At 38.4% G+C, this 20122-nt stretch overlaps 1 protein-coding gene across 1 annotated transcript in view; it reads left to right on the top strand.

Moving 5' to 3' along the window:
- The window catches only part of Ptar1 (protein prenyltransferase alpha subunit repeat containing 1), a 43048-nt gene extending 23380 nt beyond the window's left edge, over window positions 1–19668 (top strand). Inside the window, exons 6-7 of the mRNA XM_040746320.1 lie at window positions 8447–8736; window positions 10635–19668. Of these exons, the coding sequence (XP_040602254.1) occupies window positions 8447–8736; window positions 10635–10977 (633 nt within the window). The 3' untranslated portion in view covers window positions 10978–19668. The remainder of the gene's footprint in view (window positions 1–8446; window positions 8737–10634) is intronic.
- Window positions 19669–20122: the final 454 nt, after the last annotated feature.

Raw genomic sequence — 20122 nt, 5'->3', positions numbered from 1 at the left:
TTTCCAGAGGAGCCTCATAATTACAAAAGGGTTTGCATTCCCTACAGGTGCAACTTGGGACATTGGTAAGGAAATACATTTCTAGACCAAAGGCATGCAGAACCAAATAGGAAGTCAGTACAACTCATTAAGATTATTAAACTACTTAAAATTAGAATTATTCATGGTGATCTCTGGACACATGTCAGTGAGCTGAACCAACAGGCATTCTTTATACCCTTCACTCCCAGAAAGGAAAGGAGAGAGCAGGGACAGACTTGGCAGAGCCTGTAACTCACCTTGGGATTCTCAAGGCCCCTGCAGACCTATGACATCAGTGTGATGGTGGGATCTACATATAAGTTCTTTTACATAGGTTCAGTATGTTTCTCACCGCCTGTCTTTTACGTAGGTTCAGTGTGGCTCTCACTGCCTATCTTTTCCCTTTTTCTTTAGAAATGGGGAGGGGAGGTTTCCAGAGAATTTTGAGGCTTAGACTTTGCCATAGTTGAGTCAGTTGGAGTATTTAGTTCTCATCCATCAGAGTGATAGCCCGATAGCCCCATGTTCCCTTTTCTGTTACAAAACCATCTCCATTTTTCCTTTGCTGTTTGTGGTGTTAGAATAGCATAAGAATATATTATGCTGTTCTAAAAGCTTCCCAGGGTTTGGGCACTTAGCAAGTGCAGTTGAGGGTCAGCATGCCCCAGGGGTGATTTAAATTCACAGAGAGCTTCCTGTAGCTGTGACTAACTCACCAGCAATGTCCTTTCTTCTTTTTATGTTCCCCTTTCCTCCTTGTGTCCTAGTCAGAAGTCTTCCAGGGTAAATATGGTTGTCACTTACAAGGGAAGTTAAGCCAACCCTTTTAGAAGAGTAGACCTCTCCATTTCTGTTCATATGTCTGTGAGTTTCAGGAGGGAAGTACCCGAAGGAGTCAGCAGAACAGAGGCTTAGAGTCACAGTCTGAATTCATATTTGACCCCTACATGGAAAGTAATTCTTTGAGATTTTATTTTTAAAATAAGGAGTCCACCGTCTGTCTTGAGGCTAGTGTGAAAATGGCCTGAGTTACTGTGATGAGAGTACTGGGCTTCTTCCATACAGGTTTCTTTCTCTGTCCTTTCACCAATTAAAGGGTTTGGTAAAATGAGCAGCCTAGTGTGCTTGATTGGCTCAGTGAGGCTCATTCATGAGAAATACTGTAGTAATGTCATGTCATTCCTAGCTGCTGTGCTGGGTACTGGGATGGCAGTTAAGATCTTGATCTTCACCCACTGGAGCTCTACTCACTGTTAGAAAGTAGGGTAACCCTTGGAGCTCTAGGGAGCTCTGGGTCCAGTTGGGAACACTGGAAATGGTTCGTTAGAAACAGCTGCTGAGTCTAGAGACCTACAGGTCATGTGGTGTGCTGTCAGAGATATGCAGTACTGCAGCGCCTCCCCTCTGCTCTCTAGCACAATGCTGGGGGCGGGGCCTTGGGGGAGACTTGGGACAGAAAGGCCAATGAGAAGAACTGTTATTGGAAACTTTCCTGCTAGTCCTGGACCTTTTCAAGGTGCATTCTCATAATGTCAGAGGCCATGGACCAAGGTGAAATACCAAGTTACTGGAGACCATCTTATGTTACATGTATAGCTTATTGATGAGTTCTAACTCAGCTGCCTAGATCTATTTCTGAGCCCACATCTAGAGCTGCCCTTAGGAGGACTTGCTGTGTTTCCCAGACTGATTCCACGGCACTACTCTTCTTCTGTTTTCAGTAAAATGGACTGCTTTTTTATTTTTATCATTTATCCTCCTCTTTCTGATGTTATAAGCCATTGGACCCAGCTGGAACATGCTCTGTGCTTTGTCTCTGAGAAGTAGTAAACAAACTTAGAAGTGCATGTTAGTCTCAGTGTGATGGTGCACACTTGTATTCACGGCTACTCAGAAGCTCAGGCAGGAGGAACACATGCAGGATGCAGCCTGGACTACATAGCGAGTTCAAAGACAGTATGAATGGGCACCTTGGTAAAATCTCATTTCAAAATAGAAGTGAGTAGGTTAGAGAAGAGATAGCTGAGTGGTGTAGCACCAGCCTCAAGCACTAGTTCTGCATAATAATAGTAATAACAACAACAACATTTTAAAAGCAATGTAGATAAAATGGGCTAGTATTATTTCAAGGGTAGAAACTTGAAAATAGTATCTTAAAGTGCTAGAGAGCCAGTACTGGTGAGAGAATGACACTGAACTGAGCTCTGTAAAAGTTGCTATAGTAGGATCACATTTAGATTTTAAAGTAGGTAGAGTCATAGCAGTTCCTTTTCATGGACTTCCTCTTAAAGAAACAGTGGTAGAGACAACATGTATGGTATGGTAACTAAAGGGGCAACTCAGTGATCATACAGACCTAATTTGTATTCTAGCTATTCTACCAATTTGCTGTGTAGCCTCAAGGAAGCTACCCAGCCTCTCTAACCCACGTTTTCTATGAATAGAGTATGATGGTAATTCCTCAACAGCAGTCCTGTGGAGTGGTCCAGTGAGTGGTCCACATTGAGCAGAAGGATCCACATAGAGCAGTTTGTTACAGTGTTCTCACATAATACTCAGTAAACACTGGCTATTAATTATGAAGGTTTGATATACGAAAGTGTTTATAATTATGAAAATTAGAAAGGCTTGCCCTCTGAAGTGAGGGATTCATTAATATTACAGTCCATCACAAGTTAGAGTATTGTAGTCTACTAAAGATCATATTTTATTGGATTATTTAAACAAAAATGTTTATAGTAGGTTATTGGCATCAGTAAATGTAGTGTAGACTTTACAGTTTTAATACATTGGCGTTTAATGAAGCATTAATGGTGTTTAATCCTTTGGGACATAGGAAGTGCCTACCAGGTGTACATGTGTACACAGTGTTGTTATGGTTTGGGTTGTTTGTGTTTTTAGTAATAGGCACATAATGTTTTAGTCTGAAGAAAAGAGGAATGGATGATTAATGGTGCCATGGGATAGAAACTGATGCTTTATGTTTCTGTGCATAAATAAACACATACTTTTATAAATTGTAATTATTTTGTGGGGGAGTAGACTAATATAGATGAACAAAATGTATTATTTCTAGCCAATTAAAAGTTGATTATCGTGTCACTGAAAAAAATAGAGATGTAGAAATGTCTGATAAGACACAAAAGACATTTGACATCATTAACAAAGGAGAGAGATGCAAATCATAACCACGGTGAGTGAAACATTGTTTCATACCAACTAGAATGGTAACAGATAGTAGCGAATGTCACTGAGGATATGAGAAGGGGCCCTTAATTTGGCTGGTAGGAATGTGATCTATGAGCTTTACATTCCCCTAAGAAAAAAAAGAGAAAGGGAGAAAACATAGGGATGGACTAGGTATAGTTAAAATCAGTAGATTGTATTCTTGGCAGGAAAAGGGTGTCTGTTTGTGCTCCCACAGCCCCTTTCTGGGGAATTGGAGGCGTGTCCATACTAAATCCTGTGAGTGAGAATGTTCATAGCCCCAAACTGTTGACAACTCAAATGTGTATCATATGAGACAAGGAAAACCTTGATAAAATGGACTGTTGACTTTAGTATGGAATGAAATACTGGAATGCTATGTGATGTAGATGAATCTCAAAACATAATTAAAAGTTACCAGCTTCAAAATCATACCATGTCATTCCACTGATTTAGTAAGTTCAGATGGTCAAAGATTATTCTTGAGTGCCTGAGTCTAGGGAGGGAACGGGAAGTGAGTCCCCATGGTAAGAGAGGGCTTTTTTGCAGGATTGTGTGTAAAAACATTTGAAATTAGCAATAAAGTCTACACAGTTCTAAATATACAAAAATACTGGTTTTATTTCTCAGTTTCAAAGCTTGGTTTTAAAGTTGTTTAGAAAAGCTTAGAAAATAGCTAAGAAATTAAACAATCACTGTGCCATTTGATATTTAACTATGTTAAGTAAAACAGAACTTTTTCAAAAGTAGACTAGGTAATGATAAAAATAAACTCTAGAAATAAATCCTAGTATGTATAATTAAGTGAAGATTCCATTAGTAACCATTAAATATGGCATGCCACAGAACAGAAGAATCTTTGCTCAGTTTGCAATGACTAATAAAAGTTGGATTGACTTTTAAAAGAATAATTCATATTTTATTTATGTGTAAACTGAATTGTAAATGGATTTTTAAAATATGAGAAGAAAATAGAGACCTAGGGGCAGGATGCCAGTAAAATAAGCCATGTAAATCTTATATGATTTCACTTTTATGTAGAATCTAAAAATGTTTGAATTCATTGGGAGCAGAGTAGAATGACAGTTGGAAAGTTGAGGGAAGGTTAAAGGAAGAGTTGCTGGTCATAGTTACAAAATTACAGTTATGTAGAATGACTAAGCTCCAAAGATCTCACACAATGTAGTGACCAGAGTATAATATCATTTGTAGGGGCTGAAGCGTTGGCTCCTTGGTTATAAGCACTCACTGCTCTAGCAGAGGACTGGAGTTTGGTTCCCAACACCTACATGGTGACTCACAACTCCCTGTCATACCAGTTCCTGGAGCTCTGACACACTTTTCTGACCTCCCAGGGACAAGGTGCCCACATGGTGTGCATACATACACTCAGACACAAAAATAAATATATTTTAAAAGAATAATATCTTATTATATAGCTAAAATTTGCTGAGGAGGATTTTTAAAACAGTCTCACAAAAAAAGTCTGTGACATGGTGGCTGTGTTAATTAGCTAGGTTTGTGTAATATCACAGTGAATGGCATGCATGCATGCCTGTGATTACATTGTGTATCACAAGAGCATACATTTTTATCAATTAGCCCTCATTTAACCCAGAAAAAAGAAAAAATCAATTATAATATATATATACTGAGAAAATGTTTACAGCATGTATCATAATAGTAGAGAATTAATATCTCCTTAATGTATAAATATCTCTAAAAAGCTCATAAGAAAAATAGATGACTTCCTGATAGTAAATTGGGCAATTCATAAATGAAGAAAACAAGACAAGTGGATTATTCATAAAGAAATAACAAAGGAAAACCAAACATAAAGCTCTTAGCTTTCCTTATAGTGAAACACAAACCATTTTTAGATATTAATAAATTAGCAATGATTAAAGTAGCATAAAAAGTTTAGGAAATGGGCTTTAATAGTGAACCCCCAATAGAAAGATAAAATTGTACCACCTTTTAAGAGGGTACTTTGTAATATATGTCACCAATCTTATAAAGTTGTTCTCTTTGTCCCAACAAGTAAACTTGTAAGCATTTCTCCTGTATAAATGATTGGGCAAGGAGCTGGGTGTTGGTAGCACACGCCTTTAATCTCTCTGAGTTTGAGGCCACCCTGGTCTTCAGAGCTAGTTTCAGGATAGGCTCCAAAGCAATACAGAGAAACCCTGTCACGGAAAAAAAATGATTGGGCATGCATATGGTTGTGTATAAGAATGTGAATAGAGCCGGGCGGTGGTGGCGCACGCCTTTAATCCCAGCACTCGGGAGGCAGAGGCAGGCGGATCTCTGTGAGTTCGAGGCCGGGCTGGACCGATAGCCTCCAAAACAATACAGAGAAACCCTGTCTCGTAAAAACCAAAAAAAAAAAAAAAAAGAAAAAAAGAATGTGAATAGAAACAGGGAAGAGCTGGACACTCTTCGTGATAAAATAAATACTGTGGGATAGTAAAAGATGCTATTGCAGAAGGCTTTGGGCTGTACCAGTGCTGTCAGGTACTTTTCTTGTTATTGTGACCAAACACCTGACAAGAAGAGACATGTGGGAGGAGGTTTGACTTGGCACAGTTTTGGTTTTGGGGGGAGGTGGTTTTTTGTTTTGGAGGGGGTTTTTTGTTTTTGTTTTTGGGGGGGAATATTTTGGTTTCTCTGTATAGCTTTGCAGACCAGGCTGGCCTCAAACTCAGAGATCTGTCTGCCTCTGACTCCCTAGTACAGAGATGAAAGGTGTGTGCTACCACAGTCTGGCTTGACCCACAGTTTTGAAGGGACTTAATCCATCATGGAGGAGAAAGCATGGCAGCAGGAATGTGAGGTAGCTGGCCACATTGTGTCCTCAGTCAGGAAGCAGAACGAGGAATGCTACTTTTCAGCTTTCTTTCTTCTTAGGTCTGGGATTAAACACATGGGATGGTTCTGCTCATATTCACGATGGGTCTGCTCTTAGTTAAATCATTATGGAAATACTTACATAGGCATACCCAGAAGTGTATTTCTGAGTTGATTGTAAATCCAGCTAAGTTGTCACTAAGATTAGCCATTACTAATGTGCTTATGATTTAATAGAATCAGTTCAGATGTTATCTCCCAGTGGGTTAATGTGTGATGTGTCTCTTTTATCCCTCCATAATAGTACTGTTTTATAATGGTCATTTTTACCACTGTCTTAGTTAGGGTTGGGTTATACTATCACTAAGTGAAGCCAGGACAGGAACTCAGGCAGAAACCCGGAGGCAGGAACTGAAGCAGAGGCCATGGAGGAACACTGCTGATTGGCTTGCTTGCTCCTCATAGCTTACTCATCCTGTTTACCTGTACCATACAGATTCACCTGCCCAGAGGTGGCACTGCCTCCCATGGGATGGGCCCTCCCACACCAGTCAGTAGTCAGGACAAGTACCCCCACTTGTCTATAGCCCAGTCTTACTGAGGAATTTTCTGAATTAAGTTCATTCTTCGTAAACGAGTTAAGTTTGTATCATGTTGACAAAACCTAGCCAGGACTTGTATAACCAGGGGTAAAGTTATTGAAAATGTATATGACTGTTGGCATGTGTTTTTTCAGTATTTCATTTGGAGCCAGTCAACCCCTCTGTTCCATAGCCCTGTGACTGTGTTTACTTATTTACTTTTTTATTGGAAGTTGAAAGAGAATAAGGGCACTTAAGGTATATTCTAAAAAAGCTTCATTTTATCAGTACCTGACACTTAAGCCATTCCCCTTGGTTTTAAAGTCACTTAAAAGTAATTGCTGGGCGGTGGTGGTGCACGCCTTTAATCCCAACACTCGGGAAGCAGAGGCAGGCGGATCTCTGTGAGTTCGAGGCTGGGCTGGACCGATAGCCTCCAAAACAATACAGAGAAACCCTGTCTCGTAAAAAAAAAAAAAAAAAAAAAAAAAAAGAATTTGAAGGAGATATGAAAACATTTAAATAATATACTTTGTCTTTGTCCATCCAGGCTAGTAATCTTAATCCTGCCTTCATTAAATTTCTCATTCATTGATGTTAGCGAGCAGAAGACAATGGAAACACCAACTAAGGGTGAATAAATATCCTGTACCAATTTGTTGTTACATTAAAAATAAAACATCCTTACAATTTAATGATAATGAAGACACACGCAACAGTTCTTTATGTGAAAATGTATAATTACTGTGGAGGTTCAGAAAGGGAAGATTTCTTTTGAAAAAGGAAAGGTGTGTGAGATGACATGGGGAGAGGATCTAGTATAGGAAAAGCATTTGCTGGAATCTTTGAAGCAAGTAGAGGTCATTTGGTTTACATTGTTCTCTGCTCACAAGTATGTAGTCTTTTCTTTAGCTTGCCTGAAAACCCTCTATAGAAGCCAGGCATGGTGACTCACCCATCCTCCCACCATTTAGGAAGCTGAAGCAGGAGAATCACTGTCAGTCTGGGCTACATAGTGAGTTCCAGGAAGTCCAAGCTACAGAATGAGGCTCTGTCTCATAACTAAACAAAACCCCAACAACACCCTAATGGAATATGTCAGGTTTATGATGGCATGTTTCATGACCAGCCAAATAATGCTTCTTCACAAATGTTATAACCTTCAGCATTCCTTTTGAGATTCATTAGTTTGAAATACCATGTTTTAAATACGTTAGAACCTATTTGTATCTCATTCATTCATTACCCTCAGTTTGAGGCAAAGAGTGACAATTGTGAGCCCCTGGGAAATCCTAGTTTGTGCTTAGCTTTTAGGGTTAAGAAGTGGAAACAAATAGCATAGTCTCTACCTTCATGTCATTTATTGGGAAATGCAGCTGGGGTCTCTTACTGAAAGTATAGTGCATATTCAGATAATAAGTAGTGAATATAATAAGAATCAAAATCACCTGAATTTATGTTGTGTATTTTCCCTTCGGCAGTAGTGTTACTTCTAAGTAAATACCCCAAAATTCTTTAATTTCAAATTTGTTCACCATTCACAGTGTGGTTAGGTGAAGGGAAAGAATGACAAGTCCTTAAACTCTGTGCTCAAAAAACAAAATCCTATTCACTTTATAAGGAATGAGGGAGGCTAGCATGCATTCATCTTCTAAGAGGACATCGTGTGGGACTTTGTATACAAGAGACTGGTGACACGGAAGACAGGGAGTCAAAGAGAGAGCAGAGGTGGGGATGGAGAAAGAAAGCCTTTGTAATTCTCTTCTCACTTCCCGTTTTCTTCCTACAAGGTCCTTCTTGATGAGCTCTCGTCTACCAAACACTGGGCGTCCATGCATGTTTCAGACCACAGTGGATTTCACTATCGCCAGTTTCTGTTAAAGTCTTTGATTAGCCAGACTGCGATGGGCGCTTCTGTACTTCAGCAAAACTCTTTGAAAAATGAGCCAAAAGATGAAGAAGCAACAGTTTCAACAGAGGAGCCAAGGATAAATCTTACCCAGCTCCTAGAAGAAGAAGTGGAATTCTGCACAGATCTTATTAATTCCTATCCAGGACATGAAACCCTTTGGTGTCATAGGTAAGAGAAGAGAAAATCCATGTCTTGTGATTAACTGGATGTGTCTTTATGAGACTGCAGAGCCTGTTATATCTGGCCTCTGTCTGAGAATGTAAATACTCCATCTGTGGACCGATGGAATATTCCATTTGTGACTGAGGAAGGGCTTTCGTCCCTCATCACCATTGTCAGCATTAATATGAGGTTTCTCACACACATCTTTGCCTGTGGTTTAGGTTCACCTTTAAGTACACAACAGAATGACTTGTGTTACTTCCAAAATAGTATAGAAGCAAAACAAAACATAAAAATGTGTCATGACTCGTTGGAGATCCTGACAATTAGCATATTAGGGATGGAATGTTGCCGGGTGTTTTAAGAAAAGTAAAACCCTTCCAGATCATTTTGATGTAGTCAGAATTGAGACTAATGATTAGACCATGGATGTTAGGTAAGCTTTATCTTTTCCCCTTTTTAATGGCCTGCATATTAATTATCCTAATTATAATAACAATCAGAAAGGCCATCAATTTTATTAACCTAGGTTTTGAGTGCATTTGATATTATAAACTTCATGCTGAAATGAAGACCAGGTAAGTTTACACTTTGCTTCATTTATTTTGGATCTTTATGTATTCTAAGTTTCTCCGTCTTTGTAAGTTAGAATTCTACTTCATGTCACAGGATTCAGTCTATAAACAAAAGATTTGTCTGTGCTAGGCAAGGATAACGTTAGCCTGTAAAATCTCTTGTTTCCTGAGTTTCCGAGTTACCATCCCTCTCTCCAGTCTAGTCTTTCTCATGGGCTGCTTAGCTGGCCTGTTAGCTGTAATCTACACTAGGTACACTTGAAAGAAGGCAGACATTATCTTTCCTTTTTTAGAACCTTCATGAGTAGACAGTGATGTCTTCTCTTCACAGCAAGGCCTTCTTAAGAAAGACAGGACATGCAGCTGTTGTGTTAGTGACTCTCTTGCTCTTTTGACCTCCTTACCATGGTAGCAAGGCCAAGGAGACTTAAAGTATTGATGTTAGGGCCTTAGCACTTGAATGAACAATGAGATACAACTTAGAACCTCATATGTCATGTCACACTTTGTGTAGCAGATGTGTGCACCATGAAAACTGTTTGGGGATTATGCAGAGCAGTTTTCATTTTAATAAGCAATTCCAGGTGACAGCTGCTCTTAGGTTAAAAACAGGAGTGGCCATTTTTTTTTTGTGCTTTGCTAGAGAGGTATACCTACCTCTGCCAAACACTGATATGGAAGACTACAGTGGAGGGTTAAGAGAAAGCATAAATAAGACCAACTCCACAGGTGTGCTCTTCAGATTTTTAAAGACTAGGGACTGGTGGGATGGCTCAGTGAGTAAAGGCGCTTGCCAACTAGCCTGATGGCATGAGAGAACTGACTTCTGTACCCGTACATATACACACAGCGAGGAAGGGAGGGAGGGAGGGAGGGAGGGAGGGCAGGAAAGATGCAATGAAAGTGTCTTGTCTTCAGAAAGGACTAGATAGAGACTATATTCCTCTGGTCTGGAGGAACTGTTTAATGTACCTTGTTTCTGAATCACTTTTAATATTCTAAATGAAGGTGGCATTTTATTTTATATAATTATTTATGGAGAATATTGAACTTCTACTGCTTCTAATTCATGTTAGAATTAGAGCAAACTCACTGTGATCTGAGTGAATGTTCAACGGAAAGTCTTTAGAGTGATACTGTTTTCTCACAAGCCAGTGGTGAGAGTTGAAATCCTGAGCTTTCAAGTCACCTTCCTCCTTCCCCGAGACAGCTCTGTGTTATGAACTGCATATGAGCCAATGCTGTGTATTTTTAAATTATCAGCTTCTTTTGCCTGGAAATCTTGATTTTTGTGACAGTGTTATTTCTTTCGCCCCATCCCCATCACAGGCGTCATGTTTTCTACCTTCAGCATCACTTAAATGGCAGGTATCCGCCCAGCGTGGCTCACCTGTCACCTGCAGACTGCTCTGGGGGCGCTTTGAATGACTTGCACCTGGTTCCAGCAAGCCCCCAACTATCTCAGGCAATGGAAGTGGATGGACTGAATGACTCTAACAAACAAGGCTATTCCCAGGAAACTAAGCGCCTGAAGCGGACCCCAGCTCCAGACTCTCTAGGCCTAGAGATGGAGCACAGGTTTATCAATCAAGTATTATCCACTTGTCGGAATGTAGAGCAAGCCAGGTATGCCAATGCATACAGGAAATGGCTGGTGACTTTGAGTCAGTAAGAAGGGTGGATCCATCCTAAGGAATTCCCCTTTTAGTGCAATATTGCTTTCCTTTCTCAATGCCATAGTTGCATGAACTGGCTGGCTAACTATGTATTCTTCATCTATAGCTTAAGAAACCTTTTGTTTTATTTATTTTGTTAAGAACCGGCATTCCTTTGGGTACAAAATAATTGTATAGCTCCTTCTTGCTAAACCGTGAGTCTTAATTTTTTTTTCTGTTTGATTCCTTGCCCTTTATATTTCAATATTAGGGCTTCTCATTTGGTTCTTGAGATTGGCTCACATACCTTTCTCACCTCGGTTCAGTTGCTACATAAGAGTTTCTTTAAAAATTGAAATTTTAAGTTACAGTTCAGCTAATAATTTTAATACATGTGCAGAAGGACTTGATCTGATTGCAATTTTGAGAATAAAATGGCTAGATGGATGGATATGTAAAAATCTAAGCCACTTCTTTCTCAAGCTTGTTCTCCAGTTACTAACTAAGAGAACCAAAGCCAGGAGAGGTTAGAATTTATATAGAAAAAAAAATGCTTCCAATGTAATCTATTTTTTAAATGATTATTTAAAAGAAACTAAACTAATTTAAGAGTTTATGTAATTGTAGTACTGGAAAATTATTTTTATTACTAGCTTTGATAGATTGTTTTTACCTCATATTTGGTATATGCCAAAACAGTAAGTCAGCCCTTATAAAATAAATTCTTTTTTAAAAAACCCAGAAATGCCATTTTTAGTTATTGCTACTTTTTTTCCTTCTAAAATCACTCATGAAAAGTGGGAGAAATCTACATAGAAATGTAGTCTTATAAAGCTTTTTTTAAAAAATTTTTTTAAGTTACTGAGCTTATACTGGATAAACTGCAAAGTTTTTGTCAAGTAGCTAGTCAAAGTTTACTGGTAAAACCCAGGGAGGAAGGCTAGTTTTCAGCATTAGTTAAATTTTTACTTTTAAAATAAAACAAAACACTTTGATACTAAATTCATCAGGGATAAGTACCAAAGTCCACACTATAGCTATATCTCAATAACAAGGGCTGTTTTTCAGGTTGGTGAAGCGGGGTGGGAATGGGTCATGCACCGTCTCCGTCTCCCTTACTACATCCACGCCTTCGGATGAGCTGTGCTTCCCTTCTCTCTCTCTCAGTCCATTCCATACCTTTAATCACGCACTGGTCCATGGTTATTTCTTGTATGTCTTACTTTTTTTTTTCAGGGATGCCCACTGAACCCATTATCTATCTTATGTCAATGAATTTAATACCTATATATAAACACAGGAAGTATGAATAAGAGGTGCCCTCTCATGTTTCCTTTTAATGGTTGTCTTGGTTAGGGTTTCTGTTGCTATCATGAAACACTATGAATAAAAGCCACTTGGAGAGGAAAGAGATCACCTGCACTTCCAGGTAGCAAATAATACATCACTGAAAGAATTCAGGGCAGGAACTCAAGCAGGACAGGTACTATAGGCAGGAGCTGATGCAGAGGCCATGGAGGAGTGCTGCTCACTGACTTGCTCTCCATGGCTTGCTCATTTGGCTTTCTTATAGCACCCAGGACCACCAGCCCAAGGAGTGGCACCACTCACGCTGATCTGGACCCTCTCCCATCAATCACTAATTAAGAAAATCCCCTGTAGGGTTGTTTACCTCCGGTCTTATGGAGGCATTTTCTCAATTGAGGCTTTCTTCTTAGATGACTCTAGCTTGTGTCAAATTGACATGAAACTAAGCTAGCACAATGGTGGAAGCTGTCTCTTGTCCTGTATATGTTAAAATGTAAACAATGATTGCAGAAATAAGCACTGCCATCGTGTTTTGCATGTTCTCCTCTTTCAAACTTAGTGCTATATAGCATAGGTAGAGGGACAGGGGAAAAGCAAACTGCTCCCGTCTCACTCTAGTGAGAACTTGCACTTGAGTTTGGCACACTTAGTAGGGCTTCATGGTCTTGCTGGGTGGCAGACAGCTAAGCTGAGTGAGGCACTTAGGAAACTAGAAAAAGTTTCTACTGACCCCAGTACTTAGATCTTACTCTCTTGGGGCCAAATTATGTGTAGTGTTTTATAGTATTTAGAAAATAAAACATTTAACATTGCAAACATAATTCCACAGCCTTCTATATACAAAGCATTTTGAATCATCAAATACCTCAAGTTCTATATGGATCTCTATAGGGAGACCATTACCTGATGTCCAGCTCCTCTGAGATTAAGTGGAAATGACACAGCAGTTCCTGCTGCAGAATCCTGTCTTCACCCGCTGTTACCTGTTATCCCAGCATCCTTTTTAGTGTCCCAAGTAATAGGACTTATATTTGATGTAGTGTGTCAGGACATGAACATAGGATATGCCGTATGATCACCAGATAAAATTTTTATAGTGTTCTATGCCTTTTTGTATCTCCTACTCAGCATCTTGGTCGTTTTTGACCTTATGTCTTCTAAGGCTCAGCCCATCTCTTCCTGAAGCCATGGAGTCCATATACCGTGGTTTCTTCCTAGTAAAGTAGGAAGTAGGTAGCAAAAATACAGATATCTTACAAGATTCTATTAGTGTGTGGCTTTTGTATGCTATATTATTTCTGAAACTAGCATTTTCAAAAGTTCATTCACAGGACTAAGGATTTCCCCATATGTTTTCCCTAAGTGTTTGGCATTTACCCTCTCTAGCAAGCTACTGTGTCTTTGACCAAATGAACTAATGCAGTAGAAATAATATATATAACTGAGGGACTTCTTTAGTCATAGCCTTCTGTACCTAAGTTGTTGCTAAAAGAAAAGATAGTTTAGACTGACACATTGCGTCTGATCTTTACTGGAAAACTAGTAGGCCATTATAGCATCCCACAGGATGCTAAACTTGACTCACGGAAGTGGTAAGATCTGTGGCTTTCACCACAACTCCACCTGTGTATTTTGGTAATTGTATTTCCAGGATATACCATACGCCTTGCACATTATAAGGACTTAATAGCTATTTATTAAGTTAACTAATTCACTCTTTGAAGATGGGAAAGGTTCATTGTGAATGATGGAATAATGATCAAGAAGTTAGTGAGTTATAAGTGAGTGATGTGGACTAGCTTCCTTAATATTTAAATGAGATTTGATGTCTCCCTTACCTTGTTTAGACTTGTTAACTCTCAGCCGTGAGATGGAGCTCTAGAATTCCCTTAGCTGTTCGTTTGTCTGCACTAAAAACTCTCAGAGTCAATAAGCTCCACTTGATGAGAATATTGTTTTTCACTAGATGATGTTGAAGGGCAGATCTTGCATACATTTGAACAGCCGGAGTGGTGCTTGGATTTAGAGACTTGTTGATTTGTATTTGTTCATGAGTCATCCCGATCCCCAACGTGAACTGCGGACCTTTTATGTACTCCTTGAACCTGTGTGAGATATTATTTTTAAACCCAAGGATTTTATACCTATTACTCTACCCTATTACTTCTATAGAAGCTCTGGGCCCAGACATTTCTTACTCCTGTGGCACATTTCTAGCTTAAGCTAGATGCTTCATTAATTCTTCTCCCTTTGTTTTTGCCGGTGCTGAGGATCAGGCTGAGATCAAATCAGTCGTAGAATTAAATGTGTACAGATTATCACCAAAAGCCACTTAGAGTTTCAAATAAGGGCTACATAACATGCAATGTGGAAGCAAGTTTTTGAGTTTATGTGCAGCAGTCTGCAGAAAGCATGTGTGTAATAGACGTTGTCATTTAGCTAATGTTCAGATAGTCTCAGTTCATGCTGGGTGTGTATGTGTAGAACTCGCTACAAATTGTCAGTCTTGCAGTTTTCTCTTACACAGAGCAAGGTGTTGTCTGACGTAGGCCAAATGTAACTTAGGCGTGAACCCACCACCATACAGACACCTCAATTGGCTCCCTAAGTTAGGGACAATTCAGCAGTAAAATTCTTCTTTTTTTTCTAGAAAGATTCTTGGGTTTACTTTAAATTTTTTAAATGCTTTATTCTAAAAATTTTGAACATTGTAAAAACCATATCTTTTGCAATAAAATTGCAAACCCTAGCACTATGTATGCCCCCTGCCCCCAACACACATTGTCTGTAATGAGCGCCTGCGTATTAAAGAAGCATGTGAGGTACAACTTCAGCAAACTCAGTCTCATGGGAGCAGTGTGCAAGACAAAGCCACCCAGGAGTTCCACACAGTGTCTGTCACACAGTGTCTCCTCTACAGTAACTATGTTAACTTGAGTGCCTTTCTTACATGGATGTGGGGAACAAGGTTATTTTATACTGAACTCTTGTGTTTAGCTAGTAAACAGGAAAGAAATCTTATCAGACAGCTCATTATGATGCATTGAGATACTGACTCAAACAGGGTCTTGTGATTTCTGTTTCATTAATTGGCAGTTTTTGAGTGCCATGCCAAGAATACCGAGACTTGGAATTCGTCCTTTCCCTTTGAGGAGTTTTGGGGGCATCATAATTACAGGACAGTGTGTACACAATTAAAGACACATAAAGTCTGTGCAGCCTGTCCTCAAAGGAGAAAGGCACCCAGCACACCTCACAGAGCAGGTGGTTGTCCCAAGTAACCCTTTGCCTTATTCAGAAGACTTCCCTCCCCAAATTCAGGCATGGGGTAGGATAGATAAAAGGGGGAAACTGGGTCTTGTTAATACCAAAAGAAAAGTGGTAAATACTAAGATGAAATTTCAAGTTTTATGTATTTCTCTGTGGAATGGGAGGTAAGGATCATCATATCTAATCATAGCAAGTAATTTTTCTTTATAGTAAAAATTACAAAGTACTTTGCAGACAATTCTTGAATAATATATCTCTAATTATGTTGTGTTCATAACTGATGTAGTAACCAGTGTATCTTGTGTGGATTTAGTGTGAGAGGAATTCTCAGACTCTCAACTTTGACTTCTTTACCCTCTCAGACCATCCCTGTTACTACAGAACAACCAGAGACTGTTCGCTTACAAATACAAGGCAGTTCAGTAGATCTGCTCATGAAACAGTGTGCTTCGAAGGGTATTAACTGTATGTGGTTTGGGCTTCCTGTACAACAGTGAGAGCAAAAAAGCTAACCCTGACATTCATTAGTCCATTGTTGTTCCTCAACAACAAATTTAGAACAAAATTTTATATTCTATTGCCAAAAAGAAGAAGCAAAGTTTTCTAAGTACATTGCTAGCTATTGAACGTAAATATGCAAAAGCTAATACGCACAGTCTTGCTGCTTGTCCTGTAGTTGTGTTGTGAATGTTATCATAAATGTCACTCATGAAAAGAATTTCTGTATTATAGTTCTATTTTGGGGAAGTGTAGAAGATTATATTCTGTTTCAGTTGACATTCTCGGCCTTTAAAAATCATATTGAGGTAAATAATTGCTGTTGTTTTCCAAATTGACAGCTGTTTTGCCTCTTAAGGCTTCTTTTTTCTCTGCAAGTGTGAGATACAAGACCCAGACATGTTCAGAACATCACATAATGCCTTGCATGTTGTGGAAAACTAGCAAGTCAGAACTGATAAATACTGGAGAAGGATATTAACATATCTCTCTCATTGTTGTCCACATTCTTAGTTTTGGGTGTACTATACTATTTCGTATGAAAAATACATTCTCGGGGCTGGAAAGATGGTTCAGAAGTTAAGAGCACTGGTTGCTCTTCCAGAGGTTCAGGGTTCAATTCCCACATGGCAGTTTATAACTGTCTGTAACCCTATTTCCAGGGGATCTGATGCATAGACATACATGCAAGGCAAGCCATCAATGCACACTAATAAAAGAGTAATGTAAGAAAAAATACATTCTCAAGTTTAAATATACAAGGCAAGATCATGTAACATTGCAAGCAGAGTTGAGGTCTTTCCAGGTATCTGAATGTATGTGTGTGCACATACATCTAAAAAGATCAACATACATGATCTTTTTCTACAAAATATTTTATCCCTTGAATTTTTATTTTTATATTTTCTCAAAGTTTCTTATTTAAGGTGATTTTCTTCACTGACAGCTTCCTCCAGCAAAGTTGGCAACTGACCTAAGTGTCCACTTGCCTTATTAAATATTTGTGAGAACTGTTTATTAGGGGTTTGGTGATTTATAAACAATGTTATTCTGCTTTCTTCCATCTCTTTAAGGAGTCAGATTTCATTTCACCTTCCTCAAAGCACTGTGCAGCATACAACAGTATCTGCTCATGTTTATAAAGTGATAGATAATACATATGAGTTTGGTTTTTTTAATGTGCCACTGGGAAGTATACTAATGTCAGCTCACACATCACTCCCCTGGAAACATTCATTTATTCCTACACCCAGTGTCATGTATTTGAAGCAGTCAGCTTTTTGTTGGTTAAGGAAGTGGTATAGGTGGAGTGCAGATATGGAGTACTTAGTCAGCTATTACTCTAGCATCAAACTTAACAGCTCTCACCATGGAGACCATTGCCATCTCTTCACTGAAGACTATAACTGTAGAGTGTTGTGTTGGACACTGAAAAATGCTATTACATGACATGAATTATTATACTTGTTTGTTTAGGCTGCAGTTAGAAACATAATAAAAACATTCTTTAATAGAACCATGGATGAAAATGGGAGTTATAAAAAGTTTAAGCAGTAGCTTGTTGTGCAAGACACAGGTAATAAATGCCTTTAAATATTGGCAGCTGAGTGCTTAAAGGAGCTGTGGCCATCTTCTGTAGCCTGCACATGCACTAGTATATACAGAACTTTCCAGCAGAGACTCTTGATTTCACCCTAATTCTCAGTTGCCCTCTGGTGCCATAAAAGTGATAATGATAAAATAGGAAGTTGGGCATGGTGACTTCATAAATTTTCTGGGAATATGTTTGACATGAGGAAGAAAAATCTTATCAATGATATTGTAGTTTGAGTACCTGTTCTGAGTTGACCTGATGCAAAAGACTTAAACAGTTTTGAACTAAACATTCCTACCTGAACTGTGAGGAAGTGTGTGTGTAGTGCAAGTATAAATGGCTTTGCCTCCCAGTGAGTTTGCTGATGCATGATCGTGTCACTGGCTGGAGTCAGCTCTATTTTTTATGTATTTTGTTCTAGGAGAGTAATGCAGTGTACACTATACTAGGTCACATTACTGTTTGTGAGCTGAAAACAAATAAGAGATGAGGTGTTATAAGGACCCCCAAATATTTATATACTGTTACAAAAACAAAGAGAAGGACTTTAAAAGTACAGCAATGACTATTTCTATTGGTATGCTCGTTAATGGCTTAGTTTAACATTATAAAACTAAGGGACTTTCACTGAAGAGAAAGATCTCAGATACTATACTATTATAAGTCACCATCTGTGTTAAGTTTGCATTGCTAGTAGATTTTCTAAAAAGTGTTCAGTAAGGCTGCAGTTAACATTGGACACATTACCATGCTCCATGGTGCACCATCAGTTCCTGGGCATTAAGTATTAGTTAGGCTAGCTCTATTTTCCTGGAGACTCTGTCTTCACTGATAGTACTTCCCTACTATAACAGTCTGCTTCTAAGTTCCTTTAGCTCTATGTATAGCAATCCACAGTTTTAAAAGGATTAAACCTCTTGTGAATACTTTACAGTTACAGTGTATACCCTGGAGGGGAATAAGAATAAATTTTGTAAAAAAAAAAGGTATGTTCAAAGTACACTTGTGATATTTTGGGATTTAGTATCCCGGACTGATTAAATTATGCTAAATTCTAAGATTATCACTTGGACTTTTGGCTAAGATTAAATGTAAATTCTAAGAGTAACATAATTATGTATTGTTTATGGCTGTGGTATTCAATGGAAATGTAATGTGAGCCAAAACAGAATTATAACTTTCTAGTAGCAATGTTTAAGAAGTGTAATTAACTTTAATAATATATCTTATTTAACTTAATCTATTAAAATACTATTTCAATATTTGTTAATCAATATAACAAAATTAAGGAGCTACCTATCTCCTTTTTTTCTCTTTATATTAGTCTTCAGAGTTCAGTGTGGTCTGCACTCATTGTCCCTCCACTCTGGCTATGTGTCCTGTCCTCAGGCTCCACATGGGGCTAGGTGCTGCTACATCAGTAGTGCAGACTGATAGGGTACAAAGTATGAATCTGTTTAAATTTTGGAGGTAACAAGTAGACATGAAATTTCAGTACTTTAATGATTATTTAGAATACTTAGAAAGATACCTAATGGCATTTTCTTTCATTTTAATTTAAATTTGCTCTAGAAATTGGATTGACCTGATCCAGTTTGCCAAGCATTATTTGAAGAGGAGGAAATCCTGTCCCATGTAAAATACCATATGTACTGTTATACAGTACTGATGGTGCAATAACAACAGTTTTCAGTTTTCACTAAAGTCTATCCTGTTTCCTCAAAATAATAGCCTAATTTGCATGCTTATTGTATATCTGTACCTATTTGTTTTCTATTATTCTTGTCATATAATGATGTATGTTGACCAGCAGCCCTAGGATTCTAATCTATGCAGCCACCTTCCAGAACATAATGATGTACTTATTAGATTATGATAAATGGCAGAGAAATAGGATGAACCATTTCTTTTCCCATTAGATCTGTTTTTAACATGGAGCCATGTACCAAACCAGCTGTAAATTACTGTATTTGTGTAGACTATGGAAATGGTGTTGTCTTTACTGATGTCTAAGTAAACTTTACCTCTCCTAAAACAAGTGCTATGTGTGATTTATCTCCTTGTATGGTGAAACTTCACAGCATCAATCTGCCAAGACATCCAGTTGAACTGCTTTGATAGTGTTAGATGGATGAAGTATGGTCTGAATGAAACCAGTAACTGATTATGTAATACAAAGAATAGAACATTAAAAAATCAAACTTAGAGAAATTGCTTAGCAGACTTTAAAATATATTAACAGTGACAGATTGACTTAGGAAAGATATTATGGACATACATACTTTATTTTTATATATTCAAATGAAGGTATAAAGTGAAACATTACTAGTGTTACACCCTGTCTTGTCTCTGGATGCTGTAAGTCAGGCATTACTTACACTTGATGAAGAATCCTATAGATGTACCCAGAAGTTTCTGTCCCTCCAGGTCCCACGGCTGTTTAGTACCAAATAAACACACAGAGGCTTATATTAATTATTAACTGTTTGACC

This window comes from Mesocricetus auratus, unplaced genomic scaffold, assembly GCF_017639785.1.
Source record: "Mesocricetus auratus isolate SY011 unplaced genomic scaffold, BCM_Maur_2.0 Super-Scaffold_4256, whole genome shotgun sequence".
Classification (NCBI taxonomy): domain Eukaryota; kingdom Metazoa; phylum Chordata; class Mammalia; order Rodentia; family Cricetidae; genus Mesocricetus; species Mesocricetus auratus.
The sequence above is the reverse complement of the archived record's forward strand: the minus strand, read 5'-3'. Positions and strand labels throughout refer to the sequence as shown.